The following is a 19,578-nucleotide window of genomic DNA, read 5'->3' on the forward strand; positions in this document are numbered from 1 at the left end:
GTTTTATTAACCGAAAACTTTGACTGGAGTATCATGTTTTAAAGAGACCTGTCTAGACTCTGAAGACTTGAAGCCAATAAGAGTGCCACAGGAAAAGCCTGGTATCCTGCTTGGGAGCCCTGAAGATGGCTGGCGCTGGAACATCAGGCCCATGCCCTACCATCACTGGCAGTTGGTCAGAGTAGAAGGGGAGCAATAAGGACGCCTCTGCGTCCCTGCGGAACCCCCACACACTCTGGGCCGAGATGAGTAGGAGGGCTACTGAGATGGACCTTAAAGCCTAGAGCGTGGGCCCAGGTGGAGTCGCTACAGGTGAGGGATTCACCTAACTCAGCAGATACTATAGGCAGGCCTGATGGCAGCTGGATGGCTTGGCTTCCTGGCACTACGGGGCACATTAAGATTCAATTATGAAATTCCGGCAAAGATAATCAGTTACCATTCTTGTTGTGCTTATGCAAACATCAGGCCAAATTGAATACAATAGATAAATTGGTCTTAATTTGGTTTTCTGATAAACACAAAGGTAATTTTAAGGAGAAAAACTCTATTTCAATAAAGGTTATTAAAACTGAAATGTTTTCTTTCCATCAGGTCACAAGCCCACCTCCTTCTGTGCCCAGGCCTCATCGTCCCTCTGACAGACAGCAAGGATCTCTTGGCTCTGAGAGAAAACTCCGTCCCTCCTCAGCACAAAGCAGTTACAGAAGAGAAATCCAACGCCCATTTTCCCTGAAAGAATTCAGAGCCAGGATCCTTGAGGTAACATATTAGGCAGTTAGACAGACATGAACAGAGCGAGGACGATGGGCCAACTAGTGCTACCAGATGTAACTAAGTATTTCCACCTCTAGGTATGTGAGACAAGGTGCATAGCCAAAGAGGTACTCACCTAAAGTCTCAGCCCCTAGAAAAGGTTAGTAGACTATTTGTCCAAAAGACTTAACCCCTTTGCATTTGAGTATTTAGGTAACCTACTTGCCTCTGGGCGGCAGCAGCCCACCAGCCGAGTGACGCCCAGCCTGAGTAGAAGGTGACCTCTGACCAGACACACCCGCTGCGGATCATCCTCAAGAAGACAATGGACATGGCCAATCAACCTGCTCTGATCAAGCAGCAAAGGAAGCTGCCAAAAGACCAGTAGGGCCCCTATAGGTCTTAGTGGTCCTCCCAGACTGCCAGCTGCCAGACACCCCAACCTACACCAAGAAGGAAGAAGAGCAAGCAAAAGGACTAGGGGCCCAGGTAACCAGGGGAGGATGGCTGAAAGTCCCAGACCACCATCTGTTCCTCCCAGGAAGCCTGGGCAGAATCATCGTATAGACCCATAGGGGCACCCATCTCGGAGGCACCAAGCTGGCTGAGCTTCTTCACAAGGATTACTACGTTCCGGGACTACAGAGGATGGCCAAGGATGTGGCTTGGAGATGCCAGGCGTGTGCCCAAGTAAACCCCGAGCTCCCCTATTACGTAGGGATTGGAGCTTGGGCTACATTTGGGGCAAGTGCGGCCCACATCCGCAACGTGTCCACGAATGCAGAAACCCCGGGACTATGTGCGTGGGGAAACGGGAGGAGGGGATTAACTTTAGGAGATATTACTGGAGCTGGGCTGTGTGTCACATCTGCCAATTACTCCCTCCCCGATTCCCCCTATGCAGAAAATTATAACCAGACACTCTGACTTCCGGAGAGACTAGGGTCTGGGACCCCCTGGTACCTGGTGGCCCCAAATGGTACCTGGTGGGCATGCATCACCAGAATCATCCCCTGCATACTCTCCCTAAACCTCCAGACTGGGCCCGAGCCAGGGCTCTGCATCCTAACTCATATCCTGCCGCAAGTGTATTATTACTCAGGGGAAGGAGGAAGGGAGCACCTAATCATAGAGCCTCGGCGGATTAAGAGAGCCCCGGTGTTGGTTCCCCAACTCGTATGACTCGGAATTGCAGGATCCACAGCAGTAGGGACAGCCGCCCTAGTGACAGGACATCAAAATTACAAAGAACTGGGTAATCAAATTGACCAAGACCTGAGTACCCTAGAAAAATCCATAGGACAGTTGGAGAAATCAGTAGGGTCCTTAGCTAAAGTAGTCTTACAGAACAGGAGGGGACTCGACCTACTCTTCCTGAAACAAGGGGGACTGTGCTTAGCATTAGGGGAGGCGTGTTGTTTCTACACTAACCACTCCGGGGTAATCAGAAAAAGTTTAAGTCAGTTAAGGAAACGGCTGATGGACAAAGAAGAGGCCTGTAAGGCAGAGGGGAACTGATATGAGAATCTGTTCCTCTGGTCCCTGTGGCTCACAACCCTCCTATCCACTGTGGCAGGGCCCCTCCTCCTCCTAATAGGTCTCATTTTCAGACCCTGCCTGCTCAGGTGTTGCCTAAATTTTATCCAAGACCGAATCCAAGCTGTCAAACTCATGGTCCTGCACGCCCAGTACTCTCAGCTAGTGGATACTAGCGACGAAACCAGGGTCTGAATTCGTCTCTTACGACCAGTAGGGAGTGTGATGAATTGAATGTCAGTAAAAAATTTTAACACTTGGAGTGGGGGAAACGAGTTAAGTCGGCTCGCGTGAATTGCGCGTACTCCGCGGGAGCCGTCTTAACTCGGTTCATATAGATTTGCGGTGGAGTGCGGGAAACGTGTAAACTCGGGCCGATTGTAACTGCGTATTACCAAATATTTGTTTGTTTGCCGTTCACAAAGATACCTACCTGCGTATGCGAACCGTTTCATACCCATTGGGGTAATAGGTATCATAAAAATCCCTGATTTTGCGCGGGAAACCTAAATAATTGCCCGCGCCATCTTATATTTTGGCGGGAAATTCACCCCACACCGGAGTGTTAACAAGGATGGGGTCAAGGATAGGTAACCAGGCATAACTCCAAGTCTCCCACTCCCAGACATCGGCGTCAAGGTCCTGCTTAGACCCTTGTAACTGTAAATCAAGGACATGTGTGTTTTCTGGGGATAAAAGCTCACGGAACAGAAAGCTCGGGGCTGTTACAGGAAAAAGCCAGTGGCAGTCACTGGCCAGTTTCAATAAATCCTCGCTTGCTGTTTAAGACCTAATTGGAGGTGGTGGTCTTATTCTCGCGAATGTTGGTCCACAACACTACAGCCTGCTTGGATCAGTGGATGAGTGTTGACCTATGAACCAGGAAGTCACAGTTCGATTCCTGGTCAGGGCACATGCCCAGGTTACAGGCTTGCAGGAGGCAGCTGATCAATGACTCTCTCTCATCATTGGCATTTCTCTCTCTCTCCCTTCCTCTCTGAAATAAATACACACACACACACACACACACACACACACACACACACACACACGACAAAGGGCCTAAATTAGGGCAGTAGCAATGAGAGCAGAAAATTGAGAAGAAAAGCCTTTTTGGAGGATGAAGCAACAGATTATATTAGTATAGTTGGGCAAAAGGAAGAAGTAACAAGAAGTAAATCTGAGCCACTTAACCAAGATAGGAAACATAAGAGAAAAAGTTGTATACAAATTGAGTTGATTTAACTGTCCAAAGGCTTTGAGTAATGTGTGTTAAGTACTTGAGAGACAAAATTAACATACAAATGAGATCACAAAAGGGAGCAGTCACATAGTAAAGGCAATCTTTTAATGTTTCAATTCCTTCACCTTTTTAAAACACTAAACATATAATACTTTGAATGTTTCTCCTTTAAGTGAAGTAACCTGAATGTCCTACAAGTTTATCTCACAAACATTTTCAGCAGCTAAGGGACATCCTCATGATTCAGGAATTCAATCAATTTCATTGATCAACTGAACAGCTCAAACTACAGTGGTCATTTGGACCTTTACATTGTTTTAAATCATTTAAAGTTTTTAGTTACATTGTTTAATTTGTCCCCATAATCGACCATACCAGTTCAAAACCAGAAAGTGATGGCAAAATGCACAAACTTAATGAATGACATATACTAGTATATGTCATAACTTGCCCTGGCTGATGTGGCTCAGCTGGTTAGAGCATCAGCCTGTACATCAAAAATTACAAGGTAATGGGTTTGACAGGCTCGATTCCTGGTCAGAGCACATAGCCAAGGCCAGGGCACATGGGGAAGCAATGGATTGCTATTTCTCTTTTACATAAATATTTTTCTCTTTCTCCCTTCCTTCCTCTTGCTCTCTCAAATCAATAAAAAACATATCCTTGGATGAGTATTTAAATTATATATATATATATAATTTAATATATATATAATTCAATAAAAAGCCTGTGGCAGTCACTGGCCAGTCTCAATAAATCCTCGCTTGCTGTTTAAGACCTAATTGGAGTTGGTGGTCTTATTCTCACGAATGTTGGTCCACAACTTTATTAGTATATATATATACTAACAAAGAGCTGATATGCTAATGGTCGATACACCATAACAGTAATAACCAGGTCATTAGCATATTAGCTGGGGGGTTGCTCCGGAGACTGGGCGGAATTGGGGAGGCAGGACCATCCCGTGCCAGGGAGGGCAGGGGTGAGAACGCATAGCGCCCCCCTCACCAGTCCTTCGCCACCCACCGCTTGCACTATGAGTGCCCTGTGGCCCACCTGCCAGGGGAAGGGGCACAGCGCAGCAGGCGGGAGGCTTCCACGCTCTCCTCTGGCGAGCATGACAGGGCGGAGCCTCTGCGTTGCCCTGGAGACAGGGCGGAAGCCGGGAGGCACCCAGAGAAGCCAGGACCAGCCCTAGGCGACAGGAGGGACTGAGGGCAGGGCTTGAAGCAGCCAGAGAAGGCCAGAGGGTTTGGGGGCTGGGCCAGGTGTGCTGGAGCTCTGTGTGGAGAGGTTCCTGTGTCAAGGCAGGGCAGTGCCACACCATTTCAAATGGCGCTGGGCTCCTAGTACATTAATAAAAGTGTAATATGCTAATTAGGACGGACTCTTCCAGACCTCCATCCAGACAAAGCCACAGTGGCTGTGAAGCCCCGGGGCTCAAGGCTGCCTGAGCCCCAGGGCCTCGAAGCCACTGTGGCTCAGGCAGCCTTGAGCCCTGGAAGCTGCCAGGCCTGGGGCTCAAGCAGTGAGGCTCGGGGCTCAGGCCTCATAGCCACCTTGGCCAGCCGTGGCAGCAGACAGGAGGAGTGGGCCTAAACCATCAGTAGGACATCACCTGAGGGCTCCCGGACTGTGAGAGGAAGGCAGCTGGGCTGAGGGACCCCTCCCCCCTAGTGCACGAATCTTCTAATTTAATAAAAGACAAACATGCAAATTGACCGTACCTTCGCTATGCCTTAAACCACACCCACCAGCCAATCAGAGCGACTACATGCAAATTAACCCAACCAAGATGGCAGCCAGCAGCCACGAAGCTGGAGCGAGCAGGAGGCTTGGTTGCTCCAGTGATGGAGGAAGCCAAGCTTCCAGCCTGTCGCGGCCAGCTCTGAGCTCCACTGAAGGCAAAAAGGTTTCAATTATAGAAGGTAAATAAATCCCAGAATAAAAAAAAGAAAAAAAGGAGAGGCTGGGAGCTTTCGTTGTCGGGGGGCTTGGCCAGCCTGAAAACAGCCATCTGCCCCTCCCTCAGGCTGGCCCATGCACCAGGCCTCTATCATCTACACTAATAAAAGAGAAACATGGTAATTAGCGTACGACCGCTACCCTTTTCACTGGCTAATCAGTGAGTATATGCAAATTAACTGTCAGCCAAGATGGCGGCCGGCAGCCAGGCACTGAAGCGAATATGAGGCTTGCTTGCTCCGGACTCAAACGTTCCCCGCCTCACTTGCCGGCCTCTCAGCTGCAAGTCTAAGCAACTATGTACTATGTTGCAAATAAGAAGCTAAACAAAACCCCAGAAAGCCAGGCGGACCGAAACATTGTATCCATGTTTTCAGCAGCGAGGCCTCAGAGCTAAAGCTGGCCCAGAATTAAAAAAAAACAACAAGGAGCGGTTGGGAGCTTTAGTCACTCGGCAGCCGGAAAACAGCCCTCAGCCCCTCATCCAGACTGGCCAGGCACCCCAGTGGGGACCCCCACCCTGATCCAGGACAACCTTCAGGGCAAACCAGCCAGCCCCTACCCATGCACCAGGCCTCTAATCTATATAGTAAAAGGGTAATATGCCTTCCAGCACCGGGATCAGTGGAGCAGCGAGGCTCCCGGCACCGGGATCAGCGTGACGGGGGCAGTGCCCAAACCGCCTGATCACCCTGTGGCTGTGTGTGTGACAGGGGGCGGGGCCACAACCTCCCTATCCGCCCTGCTCTGTTCGTGACAGGGGAAGGCACCCCAACCTGCTGATAAGCCCTGTTCTGTGCCTGATAGGGGGGAGCTCCCCAATCCCATGATTGCCCTGAGGTTCTGTGTTTGACAGGGGGGAGCTCCCCAATCCCCTGATCGGCCCTGCTCTGTGTGTGACAGGGTGCAGCGCCCCAACCCCCCACTCCCCACGGGCCCTGCTCTGTGCCTGATAGGGGGAGCTCCCCAATCCCCTGATTGCCCTGAGGCTCTGTGTTTGACAGGGGGGAGCTCCCCAAACCCTGATCGGCCCTGCTCTGTGTGTGACAGGGTGTGGCACCCCAACCCCCCAACCCCCACGGGCCCTGCTGTGTGTGTGACAGGGTAGAGCCATAACCTCTCCATCGGCCCTGCCCCGAGTGTGACAGTGGCGGCACCCCAACCCCCTGATCAGCCCTGCTCTGTGGGTGATAGAGGGTGGTGCCCCAACACCCCTCCACGGGCCTTGCTCTGTGTGTGACAGGGTAGAGCCATAACCTCCCCATTGGCCCTGCCCTGAGTGTGACAGGGTGCAGCGCCCCAACCCCCTGATCCGCCCTGCTCTGTGTGTGACAGGGGGCGGTGCCCCAACTCCCCTATTGGCCCTACTCTGTGAGTGACGGGGGAGCTCCTCAACCCCCTGATCGGCCCTGCTCTGTGTGTGACAGGGGGGAGCTCCCCAACCCCCTGATTGACCCTGCTCTGTGAGTGACAGGGGGCAGTGCCCCAATCCCGATTGGCCCTGCTCTGTGACAGGGGGCAGCACCCCAAGCCCCTGATCAGCCCTGCTCTGTGCGTGACAGGGGGTGGCGCCGCAAACTCCCCATCGACCCTGCCTTGAGTGTGACAGGGGGCGGTGCCCCAACCCCCCAATCGGCCCCATCCTGAGTGTGACTGAGGATGGTATAGCAACCTCCCGATCTGCCCTGCTCTGTGCATGACAGGGGGGTGCGCCCCAACTCCCCAATCAGCCCTGCTCTGAGCCTGACCAGGGGCTGCACTTAGGGATTGGGTGTGCCCTCTGCCACCTGGGAGCAGGCCTAAGCCAGCAGGTCATTATCTCCCGAGGGGTCCCAGACTGCGAGAGGGCACTGTCCGGGATGGGGGACCCCCCTCCCCCCGACCCCCGACCGCACAAATTTTTGTGCTCCGGGCCTCTAGTATATAATAAAAGGGTAATATGCAAACTGACCCTAAGAGCAGAAAGACTGGGAATGACTGGTCACTATGACACACACTGACCACCAGGGGGCAGGCGCTCAATGCAGGGGATGCCCCTGGTGGTCAGTGCGCTCCCACAGGGGGAGCTCTGCTCAGCAACAAGCCAGGCTGATGGCTGCCAGTACAGCGGTAGTGTTGGGAGCCTCTCCCACCTCCTCAGCAGCACTAAGGATGTCAGACTGTAGCTTAGGCCTGCTCCCCACTGGCAAGTAGACATCCCCCGAGGGCTCCCGGGCTGCCAGAGGGATGTCTGATTGCCAGCTTAGGCCCAATCCCCCGGGGAGCAGACCTAAGCCAGCAGGTGGTCATCCCCCGAGGGGTTCCAGACTGCAAGAGGGCACAGGCCTGGTTGAGGGGACCCCCCTACCCCGAGTGCACAAATTTTTGTGCATAGGGCCTCTATTATATATATAAAACTCTGTTGTAGGCATCAGGAATGGCATCAGGTGTTAGATCAGTGGGGTCAGACCAGACTTGGGTTCAGCAACCTCAGTATTTGAATTCTGGCTAGGAAAGAATTCAGAGCCAAGACCCAAACTATAAGAGAACATTTACTTGGTTAATCACAGAAATAGAAAAAGTAATGCCTAGAAGAAATGGGCTTAGGAAACAAGTTATAGAGGCAAAGGAAGGGCCCTGGAAGCTTAGGAGTGAGGAAGCAGGTAACGAGCCTGGGATGGGGGAGTGTAGAGGGAAAGGCAAGAGTATGCTCCCTGGAAGGAGAGCTCACTGGGTCCTCTGTCCTAAGGGTTTTAAGGGTGGAGATTTTAGGGGAGGTCCCAGGGGAAGATCTCAATGGAATATTCAGCAGCTTTCCAGGTGTGTCCTTTCAGGGTCTAAGTCTCCACTGATTGGTTGGCACCAGGGCAGGGGGTCATGATCCAATGCAGCTGGTCCTGAGGTCATCCATGGGATTGCTGGTCTGGTTTTTTTTTTTACTTTTCTGACCCTGAAGCTGAAATACAACTGAGGCCTAGATGTTATCTCTCGGGAGGAAAGGTCAGGGGGGTCCAAACTACAGGACAAGAGATATTCTAAGGGAGGAAAGTTCACCCTGGGAGCAAGATTCTACCCTACAATTGTCCTTTCCTAGGCACCTAGGGTTTCCCACCCTGGTGACCTTTTGTACCTGGCCCATCCTTCTTGCTCTGCTCATGTCTGTCTGCCTACATTACAAAGCACAACAAGGTATTTCTAGATTTCAAAAATGATTTTTAAAAGAATTATTATTATTTGCAACTTGGCTTTTCAGTTACTGGGGTAGGGAACCTATCACATTTTAAATGAGATTTTTAATTTAAAAAAGTACTCTAAAAGCTTTGCTTTAAAGCATTCAGATTTTTAAAGTATCAAATGTTAGAATTCCGAACATGTTCTGAGAGCAGTTTTTATTGTTATACTGATTTAGAGAAATTTTATTTATTTTTTTCTTGATTTCAGAGAGGAAACGAGAGGGAGAGAGAGACAGAAACATGAATGATCCCACACTGGGGATCAAGCCTGCAAACAGGGCATGTGCCCTGACTGGAAACTGAAACCTGACTTCCTCATAGGTTGGTGCTCAACCACTGGGCCACACCAGCTGGGCTAGACAAATTTTAATCTATATTCTGTCACAAAATAGCACATTCATTTAAAAGTTATCAAAAAATTTTAGAAATTACACAGCATACATCATTTGATATTGGGAAAAGACTCTAAACTTGTATATATTATGAGATTGCTATGAAAAGTAATCTCTAACATACCAATCTAAGTTAAATCACTTTACTTAAAGTTACTTAGTATTGTTCATACAAAAGTGATTATTTTAAAAATTTCTAAGAATCATCCGATTGTTATTATGTCTATAGCACTATATTTCTGAAAGAAAAATTTGAAGATACCTATTTTCAAACTAGAGGCCCAATGCACGAAATTCATGCACGAGAGTGGGAAGGGTCCCTCAGCCCGGCCTGCGCCCTCTTGCAATCCAGGACCCCTCGCTCCTAACTGCCCACCTGCTTGCTCCTTACCGCTTGGCTAGCAGCTCCTTAGCGTTGCTGCAGCTGCACTGGTCAGCAGTGAGCCTGGCTTCTTGCTGAGTCTCGCTCCAGCTGTGGGAGCGCACTGACCACCAGAGGGCAGCTCCTGCATTGAGTGCCTGCCCCCTGGTGGTCAGTGCACGTCATAGTGACAGATCATTCTGCCGTAATGGTCCCTGGGTTTTTATATATATAGATTATTTATCTGCTTAAAATTACAGAATATACTTATACAATATAGTAAATTTTAAAGTTGAAGTATTTTTGACTGGTGTTAAAAAGAAACTAGAAAAGCAGTAAGAGATCTATGACACTGATAATTTTGGTAATTCATGCATGCTTTCACGAAAAAAAATGGCATATAGAGCATTTTCACTTAGGGCTTATCTTCATTATCTAAATTTCTCTATAGTTCATAAACAGACCTCACAAAAAGGATATGAATCAATCCTTAATAATTATATGTACAAATTGGAAGCAACAAATAAAGTTCAAATGAACTAAAAGTCACATTTTCTAGAAAACTTGTGTTTCTTAGCCACTGATTTGTGGATGAAAAGGGGCCACATGTTAACCTGACAAGCTCAGGAAAGGCCTGTGTGGTGGTCTTGCAAACTCAAAGACGTAAGGTCTGAATTTAAAACTTGAACTAAAAGCAGTTATCATGGTTAGTCATGTCGTAGGCTGGTATCTTCCCTGACAAAGGTCAATCTTTACTTTAACTGAGTCTTTTGTCGTTTTTGCATCTACGATAACATATAGTCAGAATGTCAAAGTAATTTTCCTTTTTTCTGGACCCCTCAAAGCACAGCACAGGCACCAGTGAGCGGAGACCACAAATCCCCTCAGTTATTGAGTTCATTGTTGACTGTTAACTATCCTGCACCCACCTATGTAAAAGAAGTATGTGTCTATCGTTTTACTTTTTATCCAATCCCTGCTTTGCTTTCTCCCACTTCCCTAATCTATCAGCAATGGATGTCATGTAAACCACTTACATCTCCTCTTTTGGTTGTAATGTATAAAACAAGGTAAAAAATCGCCATTCTCTGGAGCATTCTCCCAATACATTGAGATTCTGCTTCCTGACAATGGTTAACAGTTTGGCTTACATAAACTCACAAAATTTCTTTACAAGTTTGAATGTTTTCTTATGTTAACAGATTTCTAACGTACCTTAGGCTTCAATTCAACACTAAATTATTGCTACTTGAGGCCTTAGCAGGGTAAGTCAGTTGGTTAGAGCATAGTCCAATATGCCAAGGTTGAGGGTTTGATCCCTGGTTAGGGCAAGTACAAGAATCAACCAATGAATACATAAATAAGTGGAACAACAAATTGATGTTTCTCTCCCTTCCCCCTTTCTCTAAAATCAAATTTAAAAAAAAAAGAATCAATAGCCCTTGCTGGTTTGGCTCAGAGGATAGAGCGTCAGCCTGTGGACTCAAGGTTCCAGGTTCGATTCTGATGAAGGGGACATGCCCAGGATTGCAGGGGTCGATCTCCAGTGGGGGGGTATACAGGAGGCAGCCAATTAATGATTCTCTTTCATCATTGATGTTTCTCCCTCTCTCTCCCTCTCCCTTCTTCTCTGAAATCAATAAAAATATATTTTATAAAATAGTAAAAATAAAAAAAGAATCAACGAATGAATGCATAAGTGGAACAAATCGGCTTCCCTCCCTCCCTCTCTCTCTGTAAAATCAGTAAGTAAAAAAATAAAAATATAAATTATTGATCCCGGAACCCTTGCAATTTATGTTTTATAAAATTCGAATTAAAAAGCAAATTTTTAAAATAAAATATTTAATTATTTTACTGCTGTTTTCTTTGGTATTCCTGCAACAAAACACACGGTACTGTTGACTCTGTTGGGCCACCAGTTAACTTTGAATAATTGAAAACTAAACTCAAGGCAGTAAGATGAATAGCTTTGCTTTCTTCTCATGCATGTCAAAACTGCTAAAGTTAATCACAAAATATTAGTCTTTTATCGGCTAGGCTAGGTTCTCGAATCTGATAAAATTTCCCCCTCAAATTAGACAACGCGTGTTTCCTACTTCGATTTAAAAAAAAAAGAGAGAGAGAGAATAAATAGGAGGTACTTGTGTCCTTCCTTCCAACCGAAAAAGAGCTCAGACGTTAGGCTGCGTTCCCGCAGGAAGGCCGCCCAGGCCCACGGCGCCGCGGCCAGGCTCGGCCAGGCCGACCCAAACACTGCTCACCCTCCCTCGTCACCAGGGAAACCAAGATCTGACCAAATTTCGCCTGCACTCCCCCTGTTTCTACAAAGACCAGCACCTTCCGGCGTTTAAAAAAGACCGCAGCGGGAGTGCCGGCTGCACGCTAATGAACAAAACTGCCCGAACGCAGGACCTGACGCCCCCTGGGACCAAGTGCTGGCCTCAGTCCAGGGATAACTGTGGGGAAGAGCACACACCTCGGCGGCCGCTCTTCGCCAAAGCGGGAAACGAAGACGTCTCCTTCCAACCTGAGCATAACGGCGAGGCGGGGGCCCCCTCTCGCCCCCTTTCACTACCTACCAGCCTGTTCCTTTCTGTACCAGATAGTCCACCACCAGCCAACCTCCTTTGTGAGTGAAGGTGGAGGGCCGAAATCTCCGAGGCAAACATGATTGGAACAGCTTCCTGGAATTCCAGGACTCGATTTTAAGGCATCACGGGTCCCACCAGGCCCTCACAAAGACGAGCCAACCGAAGCCACCACTACCGTTCACCGCTCTAGCCAGGGCCGAGAACCGGGCCAAGAAGACTTTTCCCTTTCAGGGAAGTGAGAAGGCGCCGATCTGCGCCCTCACACCCACACCCCCGCCCCGTCCTCCACAGCTCCCTCGGGACCCCTCTACACCTTAAGCCGCTGACTATGTTTTCAAGCGCCGGGAAGCCCAGACTCAGCCACACACAAGATGGCAGCCAAGCACCTACCGGAGGAAACAGCTGCGCCACCACGCCTGTGAAGCCGGCCTCTCGACTGCCGGTATCCCCATTGGCCCAGCGAGAGAGCGCGAGAGCACGCGAGAACGCCGTCAGCAAATCGGCCGGCGGCGCTTCGGCGCCTCCGCGTTGCCGGCGGCTCGCGCGCGGCTGTCGGAGGCGTGGCCGCCGTGCGCGGTGCAAGCACAGGGCAGCGGGCCGGGAGGTGTCCGACTCCTCCCCTTCAGGTTCGCGTGTGGTAGGCCTGGATGTTACCGGGGGGCGGTCCTTCCTCTGGCCGCGGTGAGAGCTAGTAAATGGTGAAGTACTTCCCGGCCAGGGGGCACCTGGGGCCGTGCGATCTCGGTGGAGTGGAGTCGGAGAGGGTCCCGACCTGCGGTGAACCCAACCTCGCGTGCGGAGTGCTGCCTTCAGGTCTGGCGGGCGGCAAGGAAAACGCAGTGGCGCCCGTGTAGGCGAGGCACGGCCGGGGGTGGCTCCCTGACGGGTCCTGCGGCCCAGGACCTGGGAACGGAACGCCGGGGAAGCCCTTGCCACCTCCCTTCCTTCACCCACGTGCCGTCCCGTCCCGGGCCGGAGCGGGGAGTTGGGGCGCACCAAGTCCTCAACCCCCATTTCAGTCTAGATCTTGCAGTTTACACCTTCATGTGAGGTGATTCCTAAGCAGCCAGGACCCCGAGGCTGTAAGAGGGCCGCAGGAAATGGACTGCAGTGTAAAATCCAGAAGCAGAACTTGAACGTTTAACCACTGACCCATTTCACAGGTAAGACTACACGAGCCCTAAGTAAGTAAAATCATTTGTCCAGTTTCACGCGGTTAAGATCCGATCCTAGGAGCACCTGACTCATTAACCACAACCCAGTGAGTAATTAGTTAATCAGTGAGTAATGAAAATAAGGAACAGTTGTGATTAACTGTGCTCTTCGGCTTGTGGAAACCTGCAGTAAGTTGTGTATGTTTTGATGAATGAGGCTAAGGAAAGGGGTAACTGAGGCGGTAGATGGAATAAAAAAAAACAACGAACTCTGAAACCATACCACCTGGTTCCTTTTATTTTGTTTCTGCCACTTTCACTAGAAAAACCGACATGCTAATCTATCTGATTGTTATGCAGAATAAGAACAAGGGAAGTAGTGTGCCTGATACATGACTTATCTACACGTTTTGTTCATTAGTGTTATATAATTAAAACAAGGAATACAGGAAATGGTCACAGTTTCATAAGACCCTATTTTTTAAAAGGAGAAGGAACCGTAAATTGAAGTGGAACTACTTCTCTGCCAAAAGTGAAAAGCGGAAATATATCAACAAATTTTAAAATCCCTCTTATACTCCAAAATATTAACATTGGTTGTCTCTGGATGGTGAAATTGTGAGTGATTTAAATTTTCTTTTTAAAGAAAATGTTTATTGATTTCAGAGAGAGGAAGGGAGAGATAAAAACATCAAGGATGAGAGAGAATCATCCATTCAAGGCTTCCTGCACGCCGCGGAAACCTAGGCATTTGCCGACCTGGAATCTAACCATGACCTGGTTCATGGGTCGAGGCTCTAACCACTGAACCACAACAGCCAAACTAAAGTTTCCTCTTTATGCTTTACTATGTTTTGCAAATTTTCTCCACTAAACATGTGTTACCTTTGAAAGTTCAGTTATTTTTTAAAATCTTTATTGATTTTTTTAAATTTTTAGTTCAGAGGAAGGGAAAGGGAGAGAGACATAGAAATATCAATGATGAGAATCATTGATTGGCTGCTTTCTGCACACCCCCACTGGGATCAAGCCCAAAAAGCAGGCATATACTCTGACCAGAAATCGAACTGTGACCTGATTCAGAAGTCGATGCTCAACCACTGAGCGACACAGGCTGGGCATAAGTTCAGTTATTTTTAAATTTTTAGAAGTTATGAACACTGGTGAGAGCTTTTTTAAAAAGAACCTATTACCGAGTGTGCTTATATGCTGTAGGTGGACGTATAAATTGGTAGGACCTTTCTAGAAAGCAGTTTGGCAATATGCTCCGGAAAGCTTTAAAATGGACAGTCCCTTTTGAAAACTATATGCTTTTTAAATTAAGTACACTACATTTTCTTTTACAAAATTAGAACTTTACAGATGGATAAAGAGAACAATCTACAGTCCCTGAATTCCCGCCTGCCTCCACCCCCCTCCAGCAAAGACTGGTGCAGAGCCTTCAAGTCCTTTTTTTATACTTAACGTCTCAATAGGTGCATATATGGATTTATAATTTTTAAAAAGGGAAATAGTATACTATGTAATTCTATAACTCTTCACTTGACAATGTTTTTGCAGTGTATTCATGTTATTTATAGCTCATTATGTTATGTATGGCTCATTTCTTTAACTGAATTGTTTTGTTAATGTAAATTATCTATCTTTTTCTCTTATTATTGGTTTCCATATTAAAATCTGTTTTGTTTTATGTGTTACTCACTGTATAGCACATTTGGTCATTCTCCTTTTTAAAAAAAAATATATTTTATTGATTTCAGAGAGGAAGGGAGAGGGAGAGAGAGATAGAAACATCAATGATGAGAGAGAATCATTGATTGGCTGCCTCTTGCATGCCCCCTACTGGGGATCAAGCCCACAACCCGGACATGTGCCCTTGGCCGCAATCAAACCTGGGACCCTTCAGTCTGCAGGTCGACACTCTATCCACTGAGCCAAACCGGCTAGGGCTGTCATTCTCCTTTTGATGAACTTTAGGTTGTTTGCAGTTTTTCACCTGATAATGCTGCAGAGAAACCCTTGTATGTATTTTCTTGTGTACATGTGGTATTTCTCAAGATACATACCTAAAAGTGGAATTGCTTGGTTTTAAATTATGAACATTTTTAAAATTAATAGGTCTTGCCAAATTTGTCTTCAAAATATTTCTACTAATTTACACATCTCATAAGTAGTTTTTTTAGAATTCAGTTTCCTTATAATCTAGACCAGCAATTTTCAATCGTGTGCTGCAAGAATTTTTAAAATATGAAATGCCTTTTAGTCAGGGGCACTGACCTCTTTTCCCTTAGATTGACAAATAGAAAAATGACAACAGCCAACACAATAATAGCCATCTTTTGCGAATGAATCAAAATTATACCTGTTTTTTGTTTTTTGTCAGATTGGCAAAAAATAAATGTTTTGGTGTGGAGCAGAAGTTGAGTAATTAGTTTGTGTGCCATGAGATGTAAAAGGTTGAAAATCACTGATCTAGACCAACACGAGATATTATCTTACTTTTTGCCCATCTGATGGATAAAATTTTAGTTGTTTTTTAAAGATCTCATTCTCTGATTATTAATAAGGTTGCAGTATCTACTCATGTTTATTAACTTACAACTTATGTAAAGTTATATGATTTCTTTAATAGAGTACCCGTTTTATATTTAGTCATCTTTTTCTTAATGATTGAAGGAGTTCTTTATGTGTCCTGGATACTGTGTATCCTGTATAATTTTAAAAAAAATTTTCAGTGTCTAATGGCAATATCCTTTTTTTGTTACTATTGTGAAAATATATTACATTTTCTCTGAACCCTTTGCTTGGCTTTTAACTTTATTTTGTTTTTGTTTATTTGCAGATTTTTTTTCTTCTTTACAAGATTTAGGTTTCTTTTTATTTTACTGCCTTTTTCTAAGACTTTCAGTACAATGCTGAATAAGAGCAGCTGTGGCAAGTATCCTCATCCTGTGCCCGACTTTAATGAAAATGCCTCTGAAGTTTCATTATTGAGTATGCAAGATTTTAGTAGAATAGTCTTTATCAGATTAAAGAGTTCTCTTTTATTACTAGTTCGATAACAATTTGCCTTCTTCCCTTCAATAGTTGTCAATTTTCATTGAATTTTTAAATTTTGTTTTTCTGCATCTGAGATGAGTTTTCCTCCATTTATCTGTTAATATAAAAATTTACATTTAGAAACCTTCCAATGTTGAACTTTCAAGTTTGATGACTTCCCCTATTTTTCCTGCTCTGGAATTTTTGTATACTATAAAAATTATATGTTCCTTGAAAGTTCTATGGAATTCATCTAGGAAACTTTATGGACATAGTATGCTGGGAGTGAGAGGTGAGGATGTGTGGCATGCAGCTCTTCTAAGATCTTCAGTTATTCTTTTAAAATTTCTTTTTTATAGTTATTCCTTAATTGGGATTTTTACTTCTTGAGCTTACTTTGTATTAAATCAATTTCAATTACATAGTCATGGTGAATTGTTCTTGTCAGTGTAAAATATTTCCTTGTCTCTTTTGTTTCATATTAAATTCTATTTTGTTTGATATGTTTTTTTATTTTTGCTGGTATGTCTTTTTTTCACATTCCCTCCATTCAACCTTTCAGTGATATTTTGTAAGATTTAAGTGGGTCTCTTTATTTGAAAATACCATTGCTTGCCCAGCCAGTGTGGCTCAGTCATTGAGCATCTACCAGGGTCGATCTATAAATCAGGAGGTCCGGTTTGATACCTGGTCAGGGCACATGCCTAGGTTGCAGGCTTGATCTCTAGTAGGGGGCAAGCAGAAGGCAGCTGATCAATGATTCTCTCTCATCATTTCTATCTCTCTCTCTCCCTTCCTCTCTGAAATCAATAAAATATTTTTAAAATTAATAAAATTAATAAAAATAAAAATACCATAGCTAGGTCATGCGTGGAATCCAATCTGAGAGTCTGCCTTTTTAATAGTAAGGTTAACACATTCACTTGATTATTAACATATTTGGACTTTCCCTTGTCATCTTATTTACCATGCTTCTCTTTATATCTTTCATTTCTTATTTTTTTATTTCTCTTTTTAAATTGAGGTTAGCTCTAAGTTTTCTTAGTTATACCTGAATTATTTATTTATTTATTTTTAAAATGATGAGAGAGAATCATTGATCGGCTGCCTCCTGCATGCCCCCTTCTGGAGATCGAGCCTGCAACCCAGGCATGTGCCTTGACCTGGGAATCAACCACTGAGCACGCCGGCGGGGCATGTTTTTATTCTTGATATTCTGAAGTTTATCCACAGTTTGTTTAGCAGTGTATGTTCAGAATTTTATCCTGATTGGTACTCAAGGAGCCCTTAGTGGGCTTGCGTGTTTTACAGTTCTGAGAAATTCTGGTCTTTATTGCCTCTTCATTCTCCCTATTTTATTCCTCCACTTATTGTTTATTTGCTCTGTGTTTTAAATGATTTGCTTAAGTCAATCTTCCAGCTTACTAAATGGCTCTTCATCTGAGTCTCTGCTATTAGTCAGTCATCTGTTGAGTTTATTCAACAACTGTTTTTACATTCAAGATATCTAATTGGGTATTTTAAAAGTTGTATGTATTTGGCCCTGGCCAGCATAATTCAGTGGTTAGAGGGTTGGCCTGGGTACCAGGAGGGTTGTGGGTTCTGTTCCTAGTCAGGGGCACTTACCTGGGTTGCAGATCCCATCCCTGGCCCCAGTCAGGGCGTGTGTGGAAGGCATCCAATTGATGTGACAAAGACACATCAGTATTTCTCTCTTCACTCTCCCTCTACCACCCTCTTTTCTACTCTCTCTAAAATCAATGGGAAAAATATCCTCACTTCTTGAGGTTTTCTTCTTGTGCTCTTTGAGGATATTAAAAACAATAACATTTGTTTTTAACTTATTTTCAGGATGCTCTATTCTCTTGAATTTAAGTCCATCCATTTGTGGGCTTGTTAAGTCTCTGTCATCGTGTAGCTTTCCTCAGATGTTTGATGACTCTTGGTTGTGCCCTGGTCTCCTCTGAGAGATTTTGCTCTTCCTTTTACTATGTTATGATAGTAGTTGGCATTATCTCTACAGCTTCTCTTCTGTTTTCTTTCCCCAGAGAGGTCTCACAGACTTGGTCCATCGAGAATTCCCTTTTTGTTCTCAGCATGATTACATCTTTTTAAATTTTTAAAAATATTTTAATATTTCTCTGCATTTGGGATTGGGAGAAGAATTTATCATATGTTGACTAATATCTTGAGGCTGAAAATTATTGATATCTTTTTGACTGTTAGTTCCACCTCTAGCTGCATATCTTAAGGAAATAAACATAGATATGCATAAAGCAGATTCCAGCATTATTACTGAAAAAATAGAAACAATCTATATGTTCAATATAGAGGTTTATTTATATTACTAATTAATAACTTATTAAATTTTAGTTATTAAAATTTTTTAGTGTATTTTAGTATATGTATTACTGACCAAAGTACATTCATTATATAGTCACTTAAAAGTCATATTATAGAAAAACATTAATGACTAGGGGAAAGTGTATATAATATGTTTTCAGTGAAAGATTATAAAAAATTATATATACTAAAATCCAAATTTTGTTTTTAAAATATATTTACTGAAAAAGTAATCATTATTGCTAGCATTTATTTTGTCCTTTGTATGTTTCAGGGACTATTCTAAGTAATTAAGTCTTATTCTCACTGCAACCCTAGGATAGTTAGCATTATTATATCCATCCTAAAAGTTTTTATGAAGTATAAAATTTATAAAGTGGGGTTAGTTTATGTCAGTTAAACATATATTAAATACTGGCAATTCTGAATTTCTCTGTAATTTTCGTAATTTTGATATTTTATACAATTTCTGGTTAATAGTCTTTTCATAATAGTTCATGGTGTTTTAAAAGATAGAGCTATTAGTATATGACATTCTCTTCTTACATGTTTTATTCTTTACAAATATGCAACTTTTTTATTGTTTTCTTTACAGAATGTTTTATGCATTTATGAACCAAAAGATGGAGTTGGTTTTTATTTTTATAAAGGTATTGTCAGTGATCTGATACAACTATAAATATTTGATTGAAGATTCGTGGACATGTCATTATGTTGGACTAGTCATTTCTGAAAGTTTCTTCAACAAAAATTTCTATTTGAACATTCAAGTATCAAAGAATTCTGGGTTTAGAATGGCACAATGATGCATTTTCTCTGAGGACTGCAAATTTCATAGAGACCACAGTTGGATTCCAGTTACATTCTCCAATCAAAGTGATTCAATCCTTTGTTAAGGTTAATTTTGAAGAGTTTTATCTTTATAAACGACACCAAAAGATGGGAGAAAAAAATGGTAGGTTGAAAAACCATTGTTAAACTTT

General features: G+C 44.6%; 2 protein-coding genes across 13 annotated transcripts in view; one reads left to right on the plus strand and one right to left on the minus strand.

The window, feature by feature from the left end:
• Nucleotides 1–12,526, minus strand: part of CAB39L (calcium binding protein 39 like) — a 157,467-nt gene extending 144,941 nt beyond the window's left edge. For 3 of the 9 annotated variants that reach the window (XM_070409074.1, XM_070409073.1, XM_070409069.1), the window contains exon 1: nt 12,450–12,515. The gene's annotated coding sequence lies outside the window, so the exon portion shown is untranslated. Of the gene's footprint in view, nt 1–12,047; nt 12,383–12,449 lie in introns of those variants that run through there. The other 6 variants (XM_070409075.1, XM_070409077.1, XM_070409071.1 and 3 more) reach the window with 4 other exon arrangements.
• Nucleotides 12,527–12,712: 186 nt separating this feature from the next.
• The window catches only part of SETDB2 (SET domain bifurcated histone lysine methyltransferase 2), a 107,141-nt gene continuing 100,275 nt past the window's right edge, over nt 12,713–19,578 (plus strand). For 2 of the 4 annotated variants that reach the window (XM_070409078.1, XM_070409080.1), the window contains exons 1-2: nt 12,714–13,222; nt 19,191–19,550. In XM_070409078.1, the coding sequence (XP_070265179.1) occupies nt 19,535–19,550 (16 nt within the window). In that variant the 5' untranslated portion in view covers nt 12,714–13,222; nt 19,191–19,534. Of the gene's footprint in view, nt 13,223–19,190; nt 19,551–19,578 lie in introns of all 4 variants that reach the window. The other 2 variants (XM_070409082.1, XM_070409079.1) reach the window with 2 other exon arrangements.

The sequence above is a fragment of the Myotis yumanensis genome, unplaced genomic scaffold (genome assembly GCF_028538775.1).
Source record: "Myotis yumanensis isolate MYYU_CA2020_CCGP unplaced genomic scaffold, mMyoYum1.0.hap1 SCAF_3, whole genome shotgun sequence".
Lineage (NCBI taxonomy): Eukaryota > Metazoa > Chordata > Mammalia > Chiroptera > Vespertilionidae > Myotis > Myotis yumanensis.